Source organism: Brachyistius frenatus, unplaced genomic scaffold, assembly GCF_029030835.1.
Source record: "Brachyistius frenatus isolate BFR_SWC_R1_liver_20210118 unplaced genomic scaffold, ASM2903083v1 Contig_15, whole genome shotgun sequence".
NCBI classification, from domain to species: Eukaryota; Metazoa; Chordata; class Actinopteri; family Embiotocidae; genus Brachyistius; species Brachyistius frenatus.
Genome location: NW_027210614.1, coordinates 3,392,656 through 3,419,971, shown reverse-complemented (window position 1 = coordinate 3,419,971; position 27,316 = coordinate 3,392,656). Strand labels below are relative to the sequence as shown.

The 27,316-nt window shown below is 42.2% G+C and overlaps 1 protein-coding gene across 1 annotated transcript in view; it reads left to right on the top strand.

Annotated features, from left to right (window-relative positions):
• The window catches only part of mafa (MAF bZIP transcription factor a), a 77,172-nt gene that overhangs the window by 1,730 nt on the left and 48,126 nt on the right, over nucleotides 1-27,316 (top strand). The window contains exon 2 of the mRNA XM_069693626.1: nucleotides 7,524-7,589. Within this exon, the coding sequence (XP_069549727.1) occupies nucleotides 7,524-7,551 (28 nt within the window). The 3' untranslated portion in view covers nucleotides 7,552-7,589. The remainder of the gene's footprint in view (nucleotides 1-7,523; nucleotides 7,590-27,316) is intronic.

Genomic DNA, 27,316 nt, shown 5'->3' with positions numbered 1-27,316 from the left:
GATTTGCAGTGTTTGATTTTTGAAAGTTGATCCAACTTCATGCCGCAGTATACGAGGTGTGCATGTAAGCACTAAGTATACCCATTTGAAGTTCATCAGCTTCCCCTTTTTTTCATCATTTTACTTTGAATTCAGTGTACAGATTCCTGTCAAGCCTGCACCCATCGACAATATGTTTTTGGTCTTTTTTACCTTTCTTTTTTTTTTGTCTGCCAAACTTGGAGGATTGCGAGCCTGCCGTTTGAAGCCACCTCATCTCATGCGTTTGCTTGTTATTGTGTTGAGCAACAAAAGACTATATTCATGACAAACTGTTTATTGTTTTTGACAGAGATGTGTTATTGAACTGCCCTGCATGCTGGACATGTACGGGGTTTTTTTTTTCTTTCTTTCTGTGCTTGAAGATGTCCTTTTTGTCGGATGACTCCAGCATGGCATTCATACTTCATTAAGGCCTCCTCACTTTTTTGGGACAGCGACAAAAAAGTGACAGGACTTCCCACCCCCTTGTAATCTATACGTGCATTTCAGCTGTGCTGAAGTGCACCACCATCGGCTGTCATTATAGGCTGCAGTGAATGCGCTATGCATTCCTGATGGAAGTTTTGTCGGCGGGGATCCTGCAAGGGGAAAAGAAAGAAAACACTTCACTGTTAAGGAAATCACCAATCCATTTTCTTGGAAGTGTAGTCTGTTGCTTGTTATTTAAAGATATTCCATTGTGCATTTGTCAACCTTTGAATAATTTTTAAAGCATAATTTAAGTACAAAGTTTTATAATCTAAGGTGCAAACGTGTGCTACAGGTTAAAGCATATAGATTAATAATTAACAATTAACAATTTATACAGTGAGCAGTATTGTGCAGTGCATAAACAGCGCTTTTGCAGCATGTGCTTTAAACCGAAGTGTGAGAGCTCTGGTCTACCACGTTTCACTATTGTATTTAAAAAGAAGTATTACTGGAGAAGATCATTCTCAAAGCAGAAAGTAATTTGCCATGCCTTTGGAACTGTGTTTCTTCAACGAACTGGAGTATTTTGAACTGAAAAAAAAAAAAAAAAAAAAAAAAATGTTCGCCTGTTGTCTTGTGGCAGTTAAAGAAAAGTTAGAAATCTCCACCTCTCAAGAAGATACGTTTGACATTCTGTTACGACCTAATCGTAACATATGGAGATTTTATTATCAGTTCAGGAGAGACTGTTGTTTTGTCTTAAACGAACTCAATAATTGCGAAGCAATAACTAATTATTATAATCAATAATGTCTGGACATTGTTAGACCGTCAGGGATTGCCACCCTGCATGTACAAAACGAGGGAGTATCATTCGCCAATAAATCTTGAAAGTATGTTAATTAATCTTTCATCTTACATATAGTATATATATAAATATATTTTGCTGTGCAAAATTATTTCACTCACTAACCATATGTGATGTTCATATGTGCTCGTTTTTCATTTCATATAATTAAATGATATGCAATAAATGTATGTAACTGTCTTCAATAAGTTTCTCACTTTTCTTTTGACTTGTCCTGGGAATATTTTCTTTTGTGTTTGAAAGGTACAGTAATGACATTATAGAATGAAAATCTGATGGAGATTACTGCACCACATTTTAGCACTGTTTAGAATGGCTGTGGCTGCCCCTTTTTAATGGTTTTTCTTCCAACACCATTTTAAGACTGGGCCACTCTGAACCAATCAGAAACATGATTTTCATATTAGTTATGTTTATATTTAAAAATCAGATAAAGGAATAAATGTAGATATCAATTTAGGCTGACAATTCATTTATTTTAACGCAAGGGGTGTTGCATGTAAAAATTAGGAGATGCTCATCTGGTGTTACAGATAACTTAATGAAATCACAGTAAGACACACGGTGGCCTATATTTGAATTCTGTTTTAGTATTGTCCGATAAAGATTTCATGTTTTTTTCAAACTACAAATTGAGTGAGAAATTCTCAAAACTTAGACTCAGACTGAAATCTTACTTGTAGCCATTTTTCTTTCATAATTTAGGCTCCTTTTCCATTCTTCTTATTAGATATAGTAAAATGTTATCTTTGCATACTCTATTTAAAATCTTTTATTCCGACAATTCCATCCTCATTTGTGTTTATGGAAGCCCAGTGGGGTTTTATAGCCGACAACTTCATCCTGTTAATTTTATTGTAAATTGTGATCTGTGATTAGTGTGTGTGAGTCTCTTTCTTTCTGCATGTGTGTGTGCTTATGTGAGTGCGCATGTGTGTGCGTGTGCGCTGGCATGTCTGTGAGCTTACAGTGTGAATGTTGTATACGTGTGTTTCCTTGAATGACAGTAATGATGACATCTCTATGGGAATTTCTCGTGGCTCTGCATGTTTCATATTTGCATCCTTCATTTGCTCTTTTTCACTTTCTTTGCTTCCTGATCCGTGTAAGTCTGGTGTTCCCGCTGTCCGTGTTTTTCGGACACCGTGTGCTCGCTGTCATTAGCATGTCATCATCGTTTGGCTTTCCCAATTTCACCCGACTTTATCCCGTTCGTCAGTGGGTGTGGATGTTGGCCTTGTGCTCTGGGAGAGGGGGTGCAGTGAGGGCACAGCCATGTCAGGCATGTGAGGGGGCGACGGAGAAGGTGCCAATTTAAGTCAGAGCCTGCGCGCTTGCTGTACCCAATCTTGCATTACAGTTGCTGTTTAGACATCTTCTTTCAACATAACTGCTGTACTGCACTGGTGCATTAACTGAAGAGGCCACTTTGCTGAAACACAAGAGGGAAAGTTCTTTTGTAAGTTCTGGGACAAGGAATAGCCTCGTGGGCATCTTGTTTCACTGTTCGAGAACAATTTGTTTGTTGAAACAGGAAGACCAATGGGCCAAAATACACTTTGAAGAAACACTAAGGTTTCTGAGGACAGAGTCAATCTGGATTCGTCAGCTTTTTGCAACTTAGCCACAATTTGTGTGCACACGGCTGTGAGCAAAGGACAAACACAAAGGACACCTTTCATAAAAATTAAACACGCTGTCCGAGTTTTAACAAAGCCAAAGTGACCAAGTGTTATTCTATACTACAAACAGCAGTGTTTGCAGATATGAATTTCATACTTGTTAAATATATTAAAAAAAAAATGCCATCTTCTGCACCATCTGCCAAAGAGGAAAAGAAAAAAGGGAGTTTTAACCCGACACTTGTATCCCATCTGAGGTGTGTGCTGCTGCTGTGGTGGCTGATTTGCCCAGAGTGAGGGGAGAGACTGAGACAATAGTCGGGCTTGGGCTGAATTAAATGATTTTGCTGATGATTAATAGTGGTGTGGGCCACTGGCTCCTGCGATGTAGAGATGATAAATTGTGAGTGCAGCTCCGTGCATCTGTGCCAGTGTTGGGTCTTAGCATGCACACACCATGCAATTTACAGCCAAGCCGCTCTCCTTCTTCATCAATTTATCTAATTACATCTATTTGATCTAAGGAGTGGCGCTGCTATATTTTGATACTTCATATTAACCACAACAATGTGCGGAATGACTTCAGGGAGGATAACTGTTTGCTTTTCCCCCCCTTTAAAAGTACGCCTTTCTGTACTCGCCATTTCAAAGAGAAAATAATTTCCTCTTTAGTTATGAGTTGAGCTTTGCTTCTCTAAAGGCAGTGCATTTGTGTGGTGGGCTTTTTGATGTGTTTTGAGTGGTATGTAAAAAATGAAAACTTGGGTTTCTCTTTAAGGCTGCTCTGTTTATTTTGATTGTTTCCTCACTGGAATAGATCAGTTAGACCTTTAATGTCCATGCGCTTAACATGAAAATATACACACCACTCTTCATGCAACAACCAAAACACAAACACACAGACATACCAATGGTGGCCCGGCATAGAGTTGCTCCCCACCTTTTGGGTTCACAGCATGGTATTCATTGTGTTTCTCTCTTGCATTTTTGTAACTCATATACTTGAGTCTCTGAGCTAAATGACATGAGCGTGACGACAGATCTAATTTGCAAAAAGATGTTTCCTCTTCTATCTGTGGAACCAGTGCGCATCGCTTATGTAAGTGATAAAACGATCGATCTTCCAGTGATGCACTCATGTGGAACGTTGGCGCTATGCGGGTTGACAGCATAAGATGCAGCACAATGTTCACTCAAGTTGCAGTATGCCAGTTGACAGAACCAAAAATAAGGGCTGGTTGGGGGTCTGAATTCTCACAGGCTGGAGACGGAGCGGTAGGAAGGGCTCTTCTGCGATCTTTGCGCTGCTGTTTGTGTTTGATTCTGTGAGTTCTAACTCACACCGGCCTACATTAGCTCCCGTGTAGGTAAAATGTGCGCTCCCCTGTGTAAATGTGTGAGTCTGTGTCTGTGCATGCATGTGTGCGTCTCTCTTGCTTTCTTTTGGAGAAGACGTTGAGCAGAGGTCAAAAGTTACAGTGCACAAGGCTGCTCTCAAAGTCATTAGAGTAATCCCTGCCCTGGGGAACTCATTCTCATTTCCTCTGCCCAGAACCCACTGGATGAGATGCACATGTACATCCGACATGGTACAGTACGCAGTAAATCTAAGACTACTCACGGGCAATTTTTTTTTCACCCATTTCCTGTCTTAGAGAGTCACTCTTGCAGCACACTTTTGATGTTTCAGAGCATTTTAACAAAAAGAGTCATTTTAAGGTCAAGACCCATTTTTAGAAGAAGGATTTCTTGTTTTTTCACTATGTAAAAACTACATTATTAGCTATCATTAAAATATAACGTAGCTCTGTGTAAATGGTAGGCAAAATACACAAAAGGTGTTTACGTGCAGTATGCAGCACCCGTGTTTCCACAAAGTGTGTCGAGCGGGGCAGACGTCGCACTCGGCTGCAGCCTTGCAGGTTTAGTTTCCTGCTGCCAAACATTTCTTTTTTTGTTTTTTTTCCACCTTATGTAGCTAAACAGAAAAAACTACAGAGTCACTGTTAGGTGGACATAGGGATGATAAAAAGAAATAAGCCGGTCTTTGTACTATTTTAACTCATCACAGCAGTGTAATGGGTATTGTCCAGTAGGGTGTGTGGCTCCTGGGATGAACAGTTAATTTTATTCTCACACCCACATTATTCAAGCTTTGTATTGTGGGTGTTGCAAAGACACAACAAACCAACCAGTAATATTTAAGCAAAACTCATTCCTCCTCTTACTACATATCCACTGACTCAGACTGGGTGCACTGAAATAAGACTTTCAGTGTCAGTCTTGAGTTTAGACTTTAATTGGGGTTCATTAAAACATATATAATGTAAAGATAATTCTTTTTTTTTTTTTTTTTTTAAATAGATCTGTTTTTTACATTTTTGTATTTGCTTGTCCTTCTAGCAGATCAACTTTTGCTTGAAGTTTGCCACATTCTTTCCTTCTGTGGTTTTAATCATTTGCATGTTTGCATGGTTGCAGCTTGTTCATGCACTGGTCACAGGTGCATGTATTCCATTAAATTGTGAATTTACAAGATTATTTTAACTCAAAATAATGTGAATTCACAAAACATTTTGAGTGTATTCGGTTCTGAAAAACAGCAGGATTAGATCACGGGATGAACAGGGAGCTAACAGTAACAGCAGTCAGGTGTTTCAACACAACCAGGTGGCAGCCACATCTGTGGATGGTCTGTCCAGATTCACAGCAGATACAGAGACAAAAAACAACAACACATCTTCTAGCTTTGCAGAGTATATGAGAGGTCCAGCACAGAAACACTCACGCAGACTTAAATAGACTTCAGGGATCAATTAAGTTACTTGTTTTGTCAGAGTATTCTTTGCTCTTTCTATACGTTTTCTCTCCTTCTTTGTGGCAGTGAGGGAGCTTCAAATAGACATTAAGCGGATACACGTGGTGTCATTAGAGAGTTGTCCTTGAAAGACTGGCTGCAGGTTATGTTGGTAATGAGGTGGTAGGGACTTGCTGGGGTAATTTTATATGTCTGTAAATGGACCCAAACCAACAGTCTGTGACTTAAATAAATGCAACATCATCTTTTAGCAGTGCCTATGCAAAAGGTAACAGTTAATGGAAGAAGAAGAAGAAGAAGAAGAAGAAGAAGAAGAAGAAGAAGAAGAAGAAGAAGAAGAAGAAGAAGAAGAAGAAGAAGTGAATAGTCCTTTAAAGTTCCATTCCTTTAAGTGTCTCATTTCTACAAATAAAAAAAAACCTTTTATATGATCAAAATCATGTTAGAGTTTTCCTCAGTATGGGTCAATTGTCTCCGCAGTTGTAACTTTTAAAGCATGTTACCATGAAATGTGGATCTGCAGCAGAGCATTGCACATGAGATCACACAGCCAAGGAGGATTTAGTCATTTAGCAAGACAATAATCAATAGACAATTTCAACAATAATCAATATTGGATCAATAGAGAATGACAAGAGTGACAGGAGAAATAAAGCCTACTTTACAATATAAATAACATATTTCCATATAATCCTATGCACCATGCCTGCTCTCGAGTATTTCTTACTGAGCACAATTTAGTACAGTGAAAATTTTTGTTTTTTGTTTCATGAAAGTTCACACTTTGTGATTTAGATGCAATGCCGTGTTTTCTGCTGCAGTACACATATCATTGCGCTGCATCACTGCTGTTCTCCTGCAGATTCTATATACTTTGCAGAGGTGAGTTATGTGGCATTTATTTGAAAATACAGTGATTTAAAATTTCCTTCACTGCAGTGTATTGGCAAAGTATTTCCACAACTGTCATTTTCCACCGTGTTTTAAAGGGGCGCTGCTTGGCATCAGGGAGCTCAGCGCTAAACTACTGTTTTCACTTGTGTAGTAACATTTATAGGGGATATGAATAACTCAATGTGTGTTTTGTTAGGGGTGCTTATGAAAATTACATTCAGGACGTAGTCGGGAAAACGGACCTTCTCTTCCACTATTTGTTTGTCTGCACGATAAATTTCTCCCCTTTTAGAACAATTAATTATGGAATTTAATGGAATAAGCAGGAATAAAGGCTTTGCCATTAAAATATTTTGCCTTTTCAGTGTGATGGCACACTGTGCGCTTAGATATTTTAGTTTTGTCTCTTGCGGTTTCAGTGTTTTGATGCATGGGCTCTGCCTGTGGAATCTATTTGCATGCAAATTTTTACATTTCCCTTCGCATCAAACGCTTACTATGATACATGTACTGTATCTCACCAGACAGACAAGGTGAGAGTGAATCACACTCAGAATGGGTCTACTTGTTTCTTTGTGATTGTTTGTGTGGCTCTGGATGTGTGTGAGTATGTGTGTGTGTGTGTGTGTGTGTGTGTGTGTGTGTGTGTGTGTGTGTGTGTGTGTGTGTGTGTGTGTGTGTGTGTGTGTGTGTGTGTGTGTGTGTGTGTGTGTGTGTGTGTGTGTGTGTGTGTGTGTTTGACAGGGTGGCAAAGAGTGACACACACAGGAGACAAAGCAGAGGGACAAAAGGAGACACCATGCTTATTTGCCTTGATATTCATTTATCTACTCTGATGTGTTTTGTCCAATCTTTTCTACTTTTTTAGGTCATCAAGAAAATTCCTCCATCTGTGATTTCAAGCCCCATTCCTCCGCGCCCTCGGACCCCAGAGGTAAAACACTTGATCTCCTTTGGCTTTTTGAATTTTTTTTCTTTTCCTGTTATTTCAACGTTATAGCAGTGAGTGAGGTAGGATTTGTGAAATCTATAAAATATCCCTCCTTCATTATCCCAGCTGTACACATACTATCAAACATGATTATAATATATGGAGTATTATTACCAATCATGTTTTTTGTATTTTCCTATTATAGCACAATTAAACACAAATCAATGTTAAATTATATTCGACTTGCATATTAAAAAGAGCAGAATACAGTCATCACAAATAGTAGTGACTTTTTTCAAGCATAATGCACATGGCTTCAATAACCGAAACACAATGTACCTTATTTTGTCAGTTCCTATTCATATGCTAAAGAGCACACACCTTCTTCATGTTGTTAATATATCTCCATCACATCTCTCTCTAACTCTCCAATACAGTGACTTTGCCTGGTATTGTATGTATTTACCACCTTATTAAAATCCCCGAAAAAGAAAAATTATACACACACACACACACACACACACATATATGAAGTTCCCAGCTGTCCAGGATCAACAGTGCAGCCAGCAGATTATAGCCACTCATTCAAATGTAAATTACATGTTCAGATTTTGTCTTTTGTCTCAGACAACAGGAGAGAGGAAGAGTGAAGAATAAGCTTCTGGGCTTAAAATCAATTCACAGAGAAAGGACAGGAACCTGGGCAAATGTATATTACAAACCTAACTGTTTCTGTGATGTTTCACGGATGGTCCACAGAAAACCTCTGTGGTGTGTGTGGTGACGACACATAAGAATGACAGAAGATTTGAGCTTATATGTATGTGTGTGTGTGTGTGTGTGTGTGTGTGTGTGTGTGTGTGTGTGTGTGTGTGTGTGTGTGTGTGTGTGTATACATTTATTTGTTGTTATTTACTTGATTGTGTGTAAGAGGGGCGTGGGATCAGTAGCTGGCCTTTCTCCAGATCCACTTAACTTTAGGAGGGGAAGCAGGACAAAAGCCATCAGGGAAGACAAGGACAAATCATCTTTAGATGAAGTGTTTTAAGTGCTCTGATTCTCCTCCCACGTCATCACTGTGAATTAGGTGCCCTCTGCTCACTGCTGAGGGGTGTCGAATATAAACAATGCCAAGGGAACGGATGTTAAACGAATGAAAGTGGAAAACCATGAGGGTGTCTATCTTAGTCAGCCTCGTAAATCTAAGTTGCCTCGCCGTAGCCGCCGCACTATACTGATGTTGCGCTCTGACAACCTGCCAGCCGAGCTTGGAGGGGCTGCGTGCGGTGTGGTCTGGTCGATCCTGTTCTTAGCGGTTTCAACCGTGGCAGACGTTGCAGGCAGAGCCATGTCTTTGTTTTATGCAAATCCATGCATATGAGGAGAGGGGGTGGGGGGTGGGGTGATGAGCAGTCTGGCCACGTAGCTCCAGGAGGACAAGCTGAGTGATGGAGACGGAGAGCCAGGTCTTGGTGTCCTTGCCTGGGGAAAGAGTGTCCTGACTCCAGCCTGGACTGCGTAGACACCACCAGGACACTGTGTCACTGCCTCTACCCACTAATCCCAGAGAAAGAAGGTTTTTCCAGTCACAAATGTATTTACTCTGCAAGATGTGGAGTTGGTGTGGAGATAAAGAGAGTTAACAATGCTAGGAAGCTGCCAGTGTGCCTCACCTTCGACGAGTGAGTGCGTGTTGTAAAGGTAGGCGCACATCGGGGGTTTGCCATGCAAAGAGACACTGGAGTTCAGAGCCCAGCAGGGAGTTGAAGGACCCAGAATATGCTGACAAAGATAAAACGGCAGGTGTGTGTATATGCACTGTAAGTGTGTGAAAGAGGCTGTGAGGAAGAGAGTGGAGTGCAAATATAGGTTGGGAAAAAGCATGCTTGTGTGTGTTTCTGTGTAGATGAGTGATCACATGAGCAAACTGTAACAGGTAGGCAGGCCAATAGCCATGTCACCCTCACTTGTGCATGGCAAGATGATTTGGGTGAAACCTGCTGAAGCAGTATCTCCCACAGATCACATCTCATGACAACCATCCATCTTAACAAGTGACCTTTGTCAGTGTAGTTCATCTGCGCACTAAATTATGTCTTCTGAATGTTTTCAAAATAGTTTTGTTCCCCCATCCTTCTCAGACGGCTCTCTAATGGTAATGGTTGGTCAGAGGCTCTTCTATCACAGAGAGCTCTATTTCTGGGTGCCAGGATGTTGGTCTCAGTCGTTGAGGGCAGATGAAATCGATCCAGATTGACCTGTCGTGTGGAGGAGAAAATGAATTAGAGACAGAAGAGGGGTGCAGAGGCCATAGAGAGAAAGGGGGCAGCGCAGAAGTATAAAAACAACCTCCTGCTCCATATGGGTCAAAAGTCGGGGGATGATTTATTCAAGACTGCGTGTTATCCCTCCTTCCCCCTCCTCCTCCTCTCTGCTCCACCTGCCTCTTGGAAAGGAGTGAGAAACTGGAGACCACTCAGGAGGAGCTGATTATATTTAGCCTTGGTGACCAAAGACACTGTGGTCTAACTTTAAAGTTAAAAATACAGATATCCATGTACAGTGAGATGGGCAAGGTTTGCGTCATTACAGGACATCAAGCACAAGTTTCTCAGCTTGAACTGGCTCAGATTGAGGAAAGAGTGCAAATCAGCTTGTGGCTTTCACTGAGCGCTTTTTGATCAGAAGACTAAAAACTCACTGTTCATCACATGCAGTTATCGTACATTAATCATGCATGACTGCAATAAATTGTTAAATGAATATGTGTGATCACAAAGATGAAACTTTGCTCAGACTTGTGACTGCAGACTTTGCTCAGACTTCAAAATTGGGAAAATAATACTTTCTGAGCAAAGAAAGAAGGAAACAAACACATAAACAGAGAAAAGGAAGAGTGAGATTTATGGCTCCATTTGACTGTGAAGTGCTGCTAGATTTAGCCCAGGGTGTTTGGGCAGAGCTCCACTTTGCTAATTATTTTCCTGTGGCAGAGTTCTCAGCATGGCGCTCCTTTCTCGCTCATAGAAGAGAGGCTTGGTGGTAAGTGCTTAGTCAGCCCTGCCCTGGGTGTGAGATACTGTTGGGTCTCTGGTGGACTGTGGGGGAGGCGGAGCAGCGTGGGACCAAAAGCCATGACAAGGTAAAGTCTTTGCGTTGAGGGCAGACCCACCGTCACCCATCAGTGAAAGGAAGTAACATACTGCTGATGGGAACCGTGAACGAGAATTAAGTTTCGAAGCTCATTCTGCATCATCACAAGCTGTTCAAAGGAAACGTCACTGTTGGACTGTTTGAGCAGTTTGCTGATTGTAAGGAACGTCCGGTCTCCACCAACAGAGGCCCAAAGAGCCGAACCAATGCGAACATGAAGCCGCAAGATCCACTCGTCAGCAATTAGCAAAGGCATGGAGCTAAATGTGTACAAACACATCATTGTTAGTTTTTCGATGGCTTGGTGATTTCTGACTTGATCTCTGTGAAAATACGTCAACATTCAGTCCGGAGGAAACAGTCTGCATCTCTATTTGTACTCCAATGTCAAACTTGTCCTTCTTTCTATCTCTGCCCTGTTTTTTCGAGTGACACGCAGCTCCTCTTCTTCTTCTGTCTGCCCTGCTATCCTCCAAATGACACTCCTCCCAAACAAACTTAGCTTCCTTCCCCTTGCCTCTGTTCCCAGCGTCACTCCCCTCCCCCTCCCCTCCCTCTCCTCCTCCCTCCCTCCCTCTGCCTCACACTGCACCTGCTTCCCTCCCGCTCTCCGCTCCCTCTCCAAACGTCACATTTCCCCTGCTCTCCTCCTCCACTCCTATTCTCCCCCTCGTTAGCTTGATGAATGGCTTCACTGCAGGGAAAGTGCTGATTTTCATCCCTCTGTCTGATTTCTGCTGGCTGTTATTAATTTCAAACACTCAGAGAAAAGCAAGTGAGTCAATAAATAAGGAAATGAACACACTTCATTCTGCCATACAGCGGCTCCTACAGTCATTCACCCAGGCTGCGGGGTCCTCCGTGGAAGCCAAGTCGGCATTTATACTGATCGAGTTCAGCTTCACTCTTGAACCACAACATGCCTCCATATTTTTTAAAGTCGACCACTGCGTCATATCAAATGTTTCTGGAGTATTTTTTCAGTGTCTTGCTTCACTCAGACAAACAGGACCAGAGGGAGACAGAATGGTACAAAGCAAACAGCTCTGATGAGACTTGCAGCGTCCTCTCTCATCTTTCATCTTTCACACTAGTGCACCATTTAAGAAATGGATACAGAGAGTGACAATGGGAAGAGAGCGAGAGAGAGAAGAAGCGGCGAGAAATAAGGCAATGAGAAGCAGCAGCCTAACAGAGTTATGGCTGCACATTAAACGATGCTGTCCACACACTGAGGCTGGGGCTGTATGTCTAAGTGCACATTACTTACATTCCAGGCTTAATGCATTGTGCTTGCCTGTTAACGTCAAACACAAATAGCCTCTGACAACAATACAATTTCCTCAATTTCTCGTCATCAGACAGGAACACTTGGACCAAAAGTTGTTATTCTCGTTTTTATTATTCAATTAAAATGTTAGGATCGAGGATCACCATAATGCATGCGCAGACACAGAAATTAAAGCCAAAGATATTATTGCACTGTTTACAAAGTGTTAAGACAAACAGTCTGATGGACAATCCTATTAATACACAAGACACATTCACATGTCCTCAGTTGTGTAGTCTGAGCTCTGCAGCCACGAGGCTTTTGTTTCCCTCTGCAATTAAAACAATATTTGATCTCACATTAATAAACATACAGACTTCCTTAATTTGCTGATGTATTCTTGATATCTCGCTAATTTATTGATTTCAGCTTTGCAAGGCTGTCCTACTGAATCAGTGTACAGCACAAATATATGTCTGTGAGACAGTTTCGATGAAAGCGGTTTACTGTCATAGTTTTAGATGTATAACTCGGCCACCATTTGATTTAACTCGACTTTTCAATAACACTCCGTACACAGCAGATTTGAATGAAGCGCTGTACAGCAGGAACACAATGCAAAAGTAACAAGACAAAATACTAAAAGACAGGTTGACGATATTGATAACAACATCATTATTAATGACAATAATGAAATAATACATCACCACTATAAAAGCACATAAACACACATTGCACACTGAGACAACACAGACCTACAGAGAGCTCAAGAAATGCCTGTGTTGGTTAGGATGGGGGCACTTAAAGGCTAATGAGTCTCAACAGACCTCAACAGACAGGGAGAATCGTATGGTCGGAGGAAGAGCATCCCATTGTTTGGGTGCAGCTTCAGAGAGTCTTGTGCCTTCTCTAAAGCGATTAGTCCTAAGATCTCTGCTCTCAGTCAGCGTAGTCTCACATAGACAGAGCAATCTCAACAGTGCTGTGGCAGCGCTGGAGAATGGTCTGGGTGCACCCATATATCATTCATGGAGCGGGAAAAAAAAAACGCCCTGGGTTGTTTGTGTGGTTTTTTTTTTTTTAAACAAATCACAATAATCTCGGGCAGCGTTAAGCTACTTGTTTCAGTGAAACATTTGGGGAAGCGAGTCTGCTATTACAAATGTCTGAATCCCAAAGACAGAACAGGTCTGCCTTTCTTTTTTTTTTTTTTTGTATCCAAATCTTTGTCAAAACTTTCCATTTTCACCATGTAGTTTGCTAACTCAGAAGCTGCTGTAGTGGTTCCCAAAGCAGCAGTAAAAACACAGACAGTGTGAAGGAACGAGAGCGGTGACTGAAATAGTCGGCCAATGACAGGTTTATAGTTCTACATTCAATGAGTCAGACTGCTGTCAGTGTGATATGGGGAGAGGAGGGCTTTAATATAAGAAGAAAAACAATTTAACACATCAGGATTTATAATGTTATTCTTTACCTAACAAGGAACCAATGTAGGGATGCAAGAAGTGGAACAACAAAGTTTGAAAAGGTCTGGACCTTTACTTTAAGAAAAAAATAACTTCTACTGTACTCTGTTTCACTGTCTCACATTTTATTTTTGCCAAATGTTGTGATTTGACAACTTAAGCAAGTAATCGCTTCCTAGACGATCTGTTGCAGGCAGTCTGTTGTTGGGAGGGGAGGGGAGGGCGAGCAGGAGGAGGAGGGGGGGGGGGAGAAGAGGAGGTTGAGGGGGGAGGAGAGAAGAGGAGGAGGAGGATGAGGGGAGGGGAGGGGAGGAGGAGAGGAGAGGAGAGGAGAGGAGAGGAGAGGAGAGGAGAGGAGAGGAGAGGAGAGGAGAGGAGAGGAGAGGAGAGGAGAGGAGAGGAGAGGAGAGGAGAGGAGAGGAGAGGAGAGGAGAGGAGAGGAGAGGAGAGGTTGTATTAGTAGTAGCTGCAGGGGTAGTGGAGCCTGTATGTCTGCTTCATGGCTCTGTGAGCGCAGACATAACTATTGTGTTTACAAGGCTGAGTTGCTCTTACTCTTAAATTATTGGGGTGGGGGTGCGTTAAAGGAGGAGGAACAGAGGGAAGGGGTGGGGGAGGTAAATATTTGTCCCTCCCTCTCATAGTTCTGGTTAACCAGGCTGAGGAATGCTCTGTCCGTTTTATAATTACAGAGTTTGGGTAGTGTCACCCTTAGAGAGTACATGTAGCTCTCTGTGGACACAATGCAGTGTAAAGTGAGGAGGCTGGGCAGCGGCACACTTCTACATGTCACTACTGTCAAAGAGGCGTGCTGGGTTAATGGCCAAAGGTTGGGAGGTTACTCTGTGAAGTAAAACACAGGCACGCCAGGCTGACCAGACTGTGAACTTCAGTAGTCACTTCTCTCTCTTTTTTTTTTTTTTTTTTTTTTAAAGAGGGTGAGAGACCCTTCGGAAGAACGTTGTGTCAGGGACAGAAACAGAAGATGCAGAATCCTGATTGACTCACGCTTTTGTGGAATTTAAGAACCTCTCTCATCTCCATCACACACCTGTGCACAGCCTCCTTAATCAACATACAACACATCTTCACCACTCTGCAGTGCTCTTCGTTTAGTTTCCCTTCTTCCTCTCTGTGACCTGGTCATTAACGGAGAGTGATGAGTTCACAGCTGATAGTGTCTGGTTGCAAGGAGCGGAGAACAGTGTAGGATTACATTATCGGAAGTGGCTGCATATAGACGCTAAGACAAAAAAAAAAGAAAAGACACAAACAGAAAGAGAATACTAAGGCGTACTTCTCTCAGTATAAACTTATGTCTGCTTGGATTACACTAATGACCCCTGACAAACCATAATAAGACACATGCATCTCTATGGATATCAGCCATGACGAGAGGAATGGTTTTGTGTTTACTTTCCAATTTGACATTCTGCAGTAAAACACTAGTTTCCTGTTGTATCCTTAAACCAATAGGTCATTGTTAAAACATTTTATAAAATAAAATAAATTTAAAAAAATACATATATTTGTATAAGGATAAAACCTAGTGAATTCTCATCGTACAACCCTGTATGCCACAATTGCCATTAGTGAGAGGGCTGTGAAAGCAGGGTGATGGAGAGGGACAAAGCTTTCCCTCCGTCCCTGCGGCTGAAGTGGAATAGTTGTGGTGACGGGTTGTGACAGCTGAGGGAGCGAGGGAGCAGGAGGGGAGTATCACTCCAAAATCCCCAGGAAACAGAGAGGAGGAAAGAGTAATTTAGGATGAACTGCCTGCCGTATGCTCGCTCGCTCGCTCTCTCTCTCTCTCTCTCTCTCTCTCTCTCTCTCTCTCTCTCTCTCTCTCTCTCTCGCTCTCTCAGCAGTCTCTTTTTGTTGTCTCCCTCACTGTTGGACATACACATAAACTTTCATATGAACAAGTCATTTTCACTTTGACACGTGCACGCTTTGGGTACTAGATATGTATTGTATAAATTATTTTATTAACTCTCTAGTCTCTACATTATCATAATGTCATTAGTGACATTAGTATTAATATGGGATCTGTGACTGAATCCTTTGGGTCAAAATTAGACATACGTCAAACACGTACACCAAACCAGAATTAGATTTGCACACAGGACCAGCACACTGACTCTCATTTCCTTCCCTCGTCTCTTGATAGTATCCCTAACAGACCTCTCTCCCAGTGGCACTCTGCTGTTGCAACAATCACCTACTATTGCTTTAATGAGATGTCTGTGGCGTTGTGTGTGTGTGTGTGTGTGTGTGTGTGTGTGTGTGTGTGTGTGTGTGTGTGTGTGTGTGTGTGTGTGTGTGTGTGTGTGTGTGTGTGTGTGTGTGTGTGTGTGTGTGTGTGTGTGTGTGTGCTGGTATGAGTGTGCGCTCAAGTGACTGTGTGTGCCTGAGAAAGAAAGATGTTAGCGATCCTTGTGGCCCTGTTTATCTCCACCCTTGTGTTGGAGTAGAGGGAGGTCAGAGGCAGGGCTGCCTGTATCCATCTCCATTCCCACGGCTGCTGTCTCACAGGCACAGTGGTCACAGGAGGATGAAAAGACTATGGATTTTTTTCTCCTCCTCCCTACACTCACCAGAGCAGCAAGATTAGACAGAAGATGAGCACAGCCTGGCCCATTCAAAGCAACTTTAAGCCCAACACTGGAAGCATCTGACCCAAGCTCTCTGGTTCATGGAGCACAAGTGCACACAAGACATGCATGTGTATATAAACACACACACACACACACACATACACCCAAATCGACTGAGATAAGATTTCTCGGTTCACTTTTCTGGTTCAAAGCTTGGTCATGTGGTGCCTGGGTGTTAAACACTGACACCATGACCTCTGTATATTAACACGCTCCAAGCGCACACACAGGCACACACAGGTACACACACACACACACACACACACACACACACACACACACACACACACACACACACACACACACACACACACACACACACACACACACACACACACACACACACACACACACACACACACACACACACACACACACAGAAAACACTGAAAGGAATAAGCACTCACAATCCCTTCTCAGCAGCCCCAGATGGAGGCTGACAGTTGCATGCGCATAAAAAGATATTTTGGGGAAAACTTGATAGACAATGAGGTGAAGCGAGTCAGGATGGAGGAGGAGGGGAGCCATATGGGGTGGGATTGTGAGAGACAGAGAAACTGATGCAGGCAAGCAGAAACAGGGAGATAAAATTCAAAGCTCTGCTGCTCTCACAAGCAATTAAAATAATTTCTGTATAATTTGAGAAAGGCCTGAGCTGCCTTATCAGTTCCCAGATAAGTCGACTCCTCCTTCTTATCCTCCTCCTCCTCTTCCTCAGCCAGATGCATGAGAGGCCCTCATGACTGAAAACTGACAGAATGCACTGATAGCTACTACCATATGGCTGCCTCCTCTCCACTCAATTCATTTCACTTGCAGCTCTTCCTCCTGCTCATACACTTACAGATGCATGCGCTCACACGCTCACACACACACACACACACACACACACACACACACACACACACACACACACACACACACACACACACACACACACAAACACCCACACACACACGCACACACACACACACACACACACAAACATGAAGACACAGGTCGACTGACAGAACAACATGTATGAAAGGGCAGCAACCGCATCTAAAACTGAGCAACAGCTAAACTGTGAACTCATCCTGTTTCTTGTTTTGTTTTGGAAAATGCACTAGTTATGTGCGTGTGTGTTTATGTGTAAGTGTGGCTTTCGTTTTGTTGTTTAGCACTGACATAGTTTTTCATACTGTATCATGTATCTGTTGGTCTTGTCTCTCTGTTTTCCACCTCACTGAGAAATATTCGTTAATCTTTTTTTTTTTTTTAACTGAATCAAGAGATGGAAATTTTGACGAAAAAAACACTAAGCGAAAGAGAGGAGCGCACACTAGAGAAAGTGTGGGCGAGCGGCAAAGCGAAACTAAACAGACCCTGAAACATAATGTTGTCTCTATTTATGGAGGTTACTTGTGGACCTAAAAATAGCAGCGGATAAAACTCAAAAGAGTCATGGAGTGGGCAAACATGTAATGACAAAATTACTAAAAATTCTATTTGTGTAAGTGACATCGCGAGTGAGGCATCTTGCAAAGCATCTTCGATGGGACATGATGAAATCATGCAGCATTGCTTGGGAACAGTAGGGCGGCAACAAGGCACTGCCAAATGTGTGATGACAATTAAATCGAGTCCAACTTGACTTGAGCTGGTCTTGTGGGTAAACAGGCATCGCAACTAACAACGTATGTCATAGGAAAGTGAGGGACTAAGTATTACAATAATAAAGCAATGGTTACACAGACAGATGAACTTTTTCACATACAGTCTACAGTGATATCATTGTAGTTAAACTGTTGGCAGTTGACATGATGTGACACTTGACAACTGACCTTTTTCTGATTTACTTCAACAACTGTCGGGAAAAGGTCAGCAGCGTGTGTGTCACAATGTTTCAGGTAGCCTAGTGTCAGAGCATTGGGTCAAGTGTGAAACAGTGATCTGCTACAGTTGTATTCACAAATGGCTCCAAATGGCCACCACCAGAGTGTGTTCTGTAAAAGAGATGAGAAAAAAAAAAGAGAGACAACTCAACTCGCTGTCAGTCCCAGGGCGTCAAATATGGACGTTTTGTCAAAGCTGTTGGCGTCAGAGAGACAAGGTGCCCTTCGGCGTTGGTGCGATGAGCGCGGCTCGAGGAGGGAGGTCACGTGACGGAGTAGAGAGAGTGACAAAGTCTGTGTCGGGAGGTTGGTTGGAAGGATGGCACAAACACAGGACTTTTACGTGAGAGACCACAATTAGAGTCCATGAGAAAGCACCAAGTAACAAAAGTAAGTTACAATATCCTTGCGTGGAATATTTAATTTAACCAACATGATTTACTTGCATAAAAAAACTTTTTTTTTTTTTTTTTTTTAAACCCAAACCATCATCTTTTCCTAAACCAAACCACGTAGTTTCCGATGCCGAAAGGTAAGACATCTTGTGCGTATGTATGAGACGCCAGCAGGTCGGAACAAAACAGCAGTATTTCATGGTCAGGTTGGACAAACACAGAGAACTAGCTCTTTCTAAGAACTGTTTAAATGAGATGAAATTGGCTGTGCATTGTTAATAGTCAATGTGGGATACAACCAAATGATACAAAAATTTGTGAACACAAATTTATGCAATAACCTGCTCCTCTATACTGGAGTGTCGAGGATCTGTTTACCTGTGCACATGGAAAGATTTATGCCCACAGCAAGGCAGCAAGGTGGTAGCGTGTCGGAGTCATTTGGGAGGTTTGCTGGTTGTCACGGACACACAGAGGGCATCGTTCCAGTGAACAGGAGGTGGGTGCAGTGACATAAGCGGGGCGCAGTGCCCCTACCATACACAATACTCGCACAACACCTACATATGGAGGGGTCAAGGGTGTGACTCACACACACACACACACACACACACACACACACACACACACACACACACACACACACACACACACACACACACACACACACACACACACACACACATTTCAATGTGTGTAAAAAAAAAATCCACATAAGATTTTGTCTATTTCCTTGCAACATTTCTTTGCATTGTTATATTTGCTTTTAAACGTGACTACATTATTTTCTTCAGTCTGGAAGCAGATACAATACAACACAGTGCGTCTGCTTCTATACACTTGGCAACATCCTGCGCACACACTGTGTGAGTGCTGTAAATAGCCAGAGTGTGTCGTGCATCTCTGCTGTGTTTGGACCTATTTTAGAGCTGACACAGGAAACAGGGCCATTCTGACAGCCACCCTGCCAGCCGGTACTGCACACAGCAGCCCCGGAACCTTCTGTCACACACACACACACACACACACACACACACACACACACACACACACACACACACACACACACACACACACACACACACACACACACACACACACACACACACACACACACACACACCAGATTTTCCCATGTTAACAACCTACGAGTGCTTCATCCACCTCATAGATTTTCCACGAATCATTTAATTTCGTTTTTTAAGTCAACAATCTTTCTTTCATCATTTTGCTCTATTCCAATTTTCCACAAACTGACTGGAAAGACCTCTAACAAAAGCCCCCCTGCTGTGACACTTGGCGCTCCCCCTTTCCTAAACACATTTCAAATATCGTCTTTATCACTGTCCATTTCAAACCTTGCCGTGCTGTGGGTGATTTCACTCATGAGCCAGCTAGAAAGAATCTTTTCTGGTAACACATCTCTGCATAATGATAAGCAAAATGATAACTCTGGCAGAGGGGAGCTCAATTACCCAAGACACAGGTTTCTGCTTTCAGCTACATGAGACAGCTGGAGACCCGGTGCCATACACAGAGTTAATTTAAAGTTAATTCACGTTGTATGCTCTAAGAGGTTTATTTTCTTATTCAGGTTTGTCATTTCTGTCCTGTTTGAATTCTTTTCTGTCCACCACGATGATGTAAATCAAATTAGCGTCTGTGTAATTCATTCATTCAGTAAATATTTTGAGGGATTTGGTGATACAGAAGCACCGACTCAGTTAGTTTAAACGTAAATGAAGCTGCATCTTAGTGACATGACAGTGCTAGCTCATTTAGAGACTGTTAGCATACAGACATAAATGCCTCTTCAAAGGCTGTAGCGGAGCCCCACTCACCAGCCTCTCATATTTGGGGCGGAAGATAAATTCTGCTGGCTGCTGCTGCCTTCCTATGTAATTATGCGCACGGTGATGTGCCTTTACAGCCTGCCTAACCGTCGGAAATTATCTCCCGGAAATGAAGTCCAATTAATTGTGGCACTTTGCAGGCGTACGTGTGTGCAGAAACACTGTAATGACACTTAACGGGAAATTGGCTCCTGTTGAAATATTAAATAAATAAGTTGTGAGGTGAAACAACCTCGTATGATACTGACAAACGCAGCTTGTTCTTTCTGTTTCTTTAACACACTAACACACACACGCACTTCAAGTTAATGAACTGCTCATATATACTGTAAGTGACCATTCTCACACGAGCTGGGGTTATAAAGAGGCATACATAAGTCACAGGTTCACCTCGGGATCTTTGTCTTTCTCACCTCATACTTCCTGTCATCTCCTAATGTCAGTAAATAAATCTCTATTTTTAAACACACGAAGGTAAAAATGTGTTCAGATAATTTTGAATAAGATACGGCCGCACACAATTGATCTAACCTAAAAGGGGAAAGTCTATAAAAAGAAACAGCAGTATTTTAGGGTCACTGACATAGTGTCACGCCACAGTAGCTCTCTATTGTAGGGCGCACAGTGATGAGTCAGCGCTTTTGCAGAATAGCACCTTTTGTGTTTGTCCCTGGGAGTCTGGGTGTTCTGCCCAGAACTACTGTCCAGACACAAGCCATTCATAAATTTGATTTTTCTTAAAAAAAAAATTAAAAAAAACGTTGGGATACTTGTTCCACAATGTTACTTATTCTGTATGTATTAGAAGGTTTCATTCTTTTTGCACCTAGATTACTGTTCCTATGGCTTCTTATTTCTGAAATTATATTAATATTTACCTTCTAGCAAAAAGTTACTTTTAATTTACATGTTTTAACAGCTTTTGAATAATCGTCTGCCAAAGCAAAGTAAACCCTGTAGTCTGATACTGTATCTGTCTGCAGTGGATTTGGTTGATTGCTCAAGAACACCTGAGCAGCCTCTGTTAAAGAGTGGATGAAAGGTGATCACAGGACAAATTGTCTAATCATTACAGGGTGCCTCTCCTCCCCTAAAAAAGTCAGAAGTAAGTTATATTCACATGAAGTCATATTTTATTTTAATTTGTTGTTTTCCAGAGTTAAAGTCATCTATACAACGCAGGGTTATGTTTGAAACAAGTTAATAAATAATCACCTAATGTGTTTTCTCAAATGTGTTCATAAGGAAGCGTGTGTTTACATTCACCTTTCCATGTGTATTTATTTCTTCATGTTTATAAGACATTTGCACGACTGTTCCGATCTGTGTGGTTACACAGAGTAAATCCCTGGTCAGTGTGTGTGTGTGTGTGTGTGTGTGTGTGTGTGTGTGTGTGTGTGTGTGTGTGTGTGTGTGTGTGTGTGTGTGTGTGTGTGTGTGTGTGTGTGTGAGTGTGTGTGTGCCTCTCTCTCCGGCTGTGTAAGGACCCACTGTAGACCCATTCGGCTCGGCAGCACGTAAATGGCAGCGGAGTGGTATGAGTGTCAGCCGGAACGTGTGCTTGGCAGGCAGTGGCTATGCTATTAGCAAGCGCTAACAGTTTTATTATTAGAAAATAAACGGTGCGCTGCAAAACTCTGAATGTTATTAGCACCTCACCATCTGGGTCTGACAGCTGTGTTCAGCCACCATCATGGCTGAACTGCTAAAGGCTGTATCTGAAATCTCCACTCTTTATCTACCGCACTTTCATTCTCTGTGTCTGTCGGCGTCTCTTCCTCTCACCATCTCTCTTTCTGCCTCTGGGTTTCTTGCAGACATTAAGATAAGTGAGTGGATACTAAGCGAGCACAAGCTCATGTATTTCATTACTTCTCACACTCGGGGTAATCAAAGCAGCAAAGGAAACTTAAATTATATTTTACTTTAGTATTATTGGTCTTTTGGCCTATGAAATGTCTTGTGTGTCTATGTCGCGTTCGAGATGGTAAACTCGTGCTTATTGTCGTAATTTTGCTGTTTGAGTAAAAAACAAAAACAGAACCAAAACCACAAAAATAAATCTGCTTGTTTCCCAGTGCTGCCTGCGTCTGCTCACAGAAACTCAACTCTCTATAAAACATGTTTGACACACAACAGACAAACAATAAGTCATAATGCTCTGGGGAAAAAAGAAAACATACTGTTTGTGCTTGTTTGTGTGTGACCTCTTGCATGTTAACCTCTAAACAGTGTTGCTTTTTATGCATGCATGTGCATGAGATTGTGTCTGCAGGGATACCTTGAATTTATTTTTCTGCATGTGTGTTTTTCCTCCTCGATCACACAGCTTTGCAAGGCTTTATTTAAACAGATAACCTGCTACCAGGAGCCCCCAGCATCCCCCAAACCTCCCTACTCCCCTTCTTGCCTCCTAGTCCTCCCAGCAACCCCCCCCTTCGAAAGGAGATACCTCCAGAAATTAACACTCTTATTGCAGACACTGCAGAAAAACCTGCCCTCCAGTGCTTCTCGTTCTCCAACAGAAAATACTTTTTCTCCACTAAAACAGGCCAACTGCTTCTAGGGGTGCATCTCCTGCACTCGACCTAATCTACATGCATACTTACCTTCCTTTATATTTAGGGACGACGCCACCAAGCAGCGTGAAGGACTCTGGATGGCATAAGAATCTATTTCACATACAGATGCACAGAGCTAGCGAACAGGAATAGGATACAGAGCAGGAAAAGTATGTTTTCAATTTCACTGACCCTCATTTGTATTGTGCGATCGTTATACGTTGTCTAATTTGATTTATTTCGGTGTTTCTTTGACGTCTGGTAGCTTTAGAGAACAGTTTTAAGGCAGCTTTCTAACAAACTTTAAAGATAGTAATAAACACTTTCCTTTCAATTCTGATTACTTCATAACTTTGTGAGTTTATACACAGAATAGCTGCATTAAACCAGGGCACCAGTTGTTTGTCAACTGTTTGTTTGGATTAGTTTTGTTTTGCATAGCACATTACAAACAGCTACTTTAGGCTGTCTAAATGTTGATCCTACAAAGTGGCTGTGGAGGTAACCATATTGGAAATATGTGTCAACGTGAATTGACACCACAGGATGGTTTCCTGTCTTTTCCATTCTGCCTACATTGCATGAATGCAGCAGAGAACAGATAAAAATCCAATCATCATGCCATAGCTGAACAAATTGTGACACAGAGAGTAGCTTTTGTAAATGTGCAAGGCTATGGGTGCATTTTTTTTTTTTAAGCTAAAGGCTAATTTGAAAATAAAAAAATAAACATTGTACAAAAGCCTGTTAAAGGAGCAACTCTTAATCATTGGTTTTGATGCAGAGGTTACAGCTTTTGTTCTCTGTTTGGGCAAAAGTGATTCAATTTTAAATTTTCAAGAGTAGTTAAAGGAGTTGTGAGTCATTCTGTTTTAGCGTACAACTTAGCTTGAAAGTGGAATAATTATGGGATTGGACATCTGGATGCAAGAAAGGGAGCAATTTACAGATTTGCCTGTGAGTGAATACTGAGCAAATGAGTCATTCTGGCAAAAGAAAAAAAAATGATTTGGATCTGGACTTGTTGAAATACGTAACACAGCAGTTACGACAGTATGCGGGTATTTTCTTCAGCAGCACATGATGACAGGCCAAACAAACACTTTCTGAAACGCTATTAAACACCTGGCAAACAAACACACTAATTTCAGCCCGCCTGAGGTTTGCAAAAGGACTATTTCATTTTGATGGTGTGTGTATTTGTGTGTATGTTTACCCAGCTAAATGTACACGTCTGTGTCATATGTGGTTAATGCACTTGACTTGAGCCTGACCACGAATCAAAGTAATGGTTGGTGAGTACCACATAAGAGAACAGAAATGAAGCAGATAAGTGTTGAGATCAAACAAACCTTTCCCCCAGTTCAAAGCTCCTCGAGAGGGGCAGGAGGGCTGCAAAGTACGAATCAGTGTGACGTACGTCTCATTTAGGGGACCGCAACTGCTAACGAGGTGATAACACAGACAGATGATAAGTTATTAGGAAAATGAAATAAGATCTGTCATGTCACTTTCTGTGCTCACTCCGTCTATGTTATTCTATGGGTTGTATTTAATGGCATCTTTCAGAATAAACTGTGTGTACAGTATGTAAACACAGACTATGATTTCAGTACATCAGTGACTGTATTATATGTTGGTCTGAACTGAGATCAGAGCTGAAGTAGTCCAAACACGGCAGACAATGGGACTCTGAGGACAGATGAGGAATGGCATTGATGAAAGGTTTCTGTCACTGCTGGCTGGGAGCCAGAAACTAATGTGGATTGTAGATTGTTAGAGTTTGACAAGACTGAACGCTGTTTGTCTGACAGCCAGCTCACTGCTCTGAATCGGAGTCCAAATCATATCCAGACCTCTTCTGCTTTCATGTGGCTTGTTCTTTTTTCTTTTTTTTAAATGCAGTTTGAGTTTTTCTCCTGTATATGCTGTAAATCCATATATTTCTTAGTTTTTTTTAAACTGGTGCAGTTATAATATTTACTATATGTATTGTCTAGCGCCTCAGTTTCCCACCAATCTGAGTCAGCTGTTGCATCTTAAGAGAAAAAAAGCAAAGCCTACACATTGGCGAGATAATGGTTATGCTGTGCAGGAATCCATATAGAAGACACAGTGATCCTGCAAATGCCAAGGACCAAAGTGTGTAATACACCCATCAGTCCACTAGAGGATATTGTGTCAGGATCAGGTTACGCCTCGCCAAGGAGGTCAGGGGTGTTTGGATGGAACAAACAAGTGGAAGACCAGTGTTCAAATCCATGCAAAGGCAAAAGTCAACCTGGATTTCTTTTAAGTAAAATGGCTTGCATATATCATACGTTAAGTAACTTAAGGGATGTACGTTAACTTTATTTACTCTAAGTTAACCTTAAACAAGTAGCTTTTGTGCCGACCCTAACTGAATTACGACGGTGTCACATTTATCCCAAACCCTGATCTTTCCCTGAACCTGACCACCTGCCTTTTGGTGCCAAGACAGAAGGCAACTTACTTTTCACGCATAGTAAAACCATGACACTGGAGGGGGTATCCTGTACTAGACTAATGGGTGTGTAACGCACACTTTGCTGGATAGGTGAAAATATTTCAAACATCTTGATGAAGCAGTCCAATTTGTGCCATAAGACTGATGGAGGGGCATTTGATGGATTGAGTTGGAAAATGTCAAACAAAAAGGTTGGCTAACATCAAACCGTTTGACCTCCACTTTTTGTAGCTGTCCCGCTCGTTGTCAATGTCTGATTTATGTCAGGTAGTCACCATCCTTCTAGCAGCTGGGTTTCACCTGACGGTTAATGACAGGGGGGCAGAATCAAACACACCTTTTATAACGGTTATTCCTCCCTACTGATGACCAAATTGGTCTGTGGGAGAAATACTGACTTTTCATGTCCATTGTCCCTGTATAACAAATCCAACCACAGAGCAATGAATACAACAGAAGACTTCTACACTGGAAATAAGTCGTATTCAGTCTCCTCTCTGTTTCTGCTCTGCAGTTTGACACTGTAAATACAGTGATGTCTTCGAAAAGGATAGAACTGATAAGTTATGTCTCTACTGAAGGAAATGTGCAGAGAGCGTGGGCATGAAGGGCGATGTATGTCATGAGTACTGCATCGAGAAAATGTTATTACATAAATGGACTATGCAAGACAAAGACTTTGATATTATCATAATTAAAAGTGAGCAGCACCATATGGTGAGGGAGAGGAGCTGCACATAAACAATCAAACTGAAAGCCTCTCAGTGAACAGAAATACATGAAATGCTCATTTTTCACCTGACAAAGTCTAAACATTCACGTTCCCATAACCTTCTCCTCTCCCCGTGCTGTATGCGAGTGTGTGCCTGGTCAGTGCCCTGGGCCTGCGAGGGGTCTACAGTGTGCTCCAGGAATAGTCCAGTCACGTGGCCGCTCTGTGGGATCTGTTCCCCTGGCAGGAAGCTGTTATATGGTTACAGTTATTTTTGTTGTCTGTCTGGGGATAGTTTTTACTGCGCTCCAGTGGATCAATAATTGTCATAAAAAGACTGCGTCACCCGGTGCCCTCTTTGAGCAGGACAGTGAAGTGGTGTGTGTAGGTTAGGGAGGTGTGTGTGTGTGTGTGGGGGGGGGGGGGGGGGGTACACGTCCAAGTGTAACATTTTTGGCTGTTTTGAGAAGTGTGTAAGAGGCAGTGAATGTTTGGGTCACTGTGTGCAACATGCAACATTTGTGTGTGAGCAAAGCAATATGTATGTTTTGCATCTGTTTCTCATGAGATAAGGAGTGAGCTGACGAGAAGTGCTTGTGGTTTATTTTAAAGACGATGTCAGATTCTATTGAAATTGTGAAATGTGTTAGTTATGTGAAAGGAAATGGTTGCAGACAGTGTGGTATGTGAGGCTGAGGTGCTTTTGGACGTGTTACAGTATTTGATATAAAGATGGGTGGACATAGGTCAGTCACGGTGTGCTGCTGAATCTTGTCAACAGCTTGCGCTCGTGTTGTTTTTATGTGTGCTATAACCCCAGTGTGTTGCCCTTTACCTCTTTGACCTGTCGTGACTGTCTGCTCTCTCATCTGTCCTTTTTTTTCCTTTGGTCTGGAAGGCCTCTGTCCGTGGCGTGTCTGCCGAGTATCCGTGTCTCTCCTATAGCTTGTCTACTGTATACAGTATATGTGCCACCGTAGTCCTGAAGCTGCAGTCAGCCCTGGGGACTCGGAGAGGAGGTCCTATAACAGCGCAGGCAACGGAAGCTGGCTCCTAGCTAATTGGTTCCTGTGTTAGCGGCACACAGAGACGGTGTCAGAGTCAGCATTTTCCCTCCCTCTCCTTTTCCCTTTCTCCATCCCTCCCTGCCTGCCAGCCACAGATGCCGCTGGTTTGACATCCCTTCAGGACACATGCCTGAGCTAATATGTGCATTGCTGGATTGTTTGTGTGTTGACAGGGAATTGAGGCGTGGCCTGGCTGCTACCAGTTTAACGAATAAATCCAAACAGCTGTAA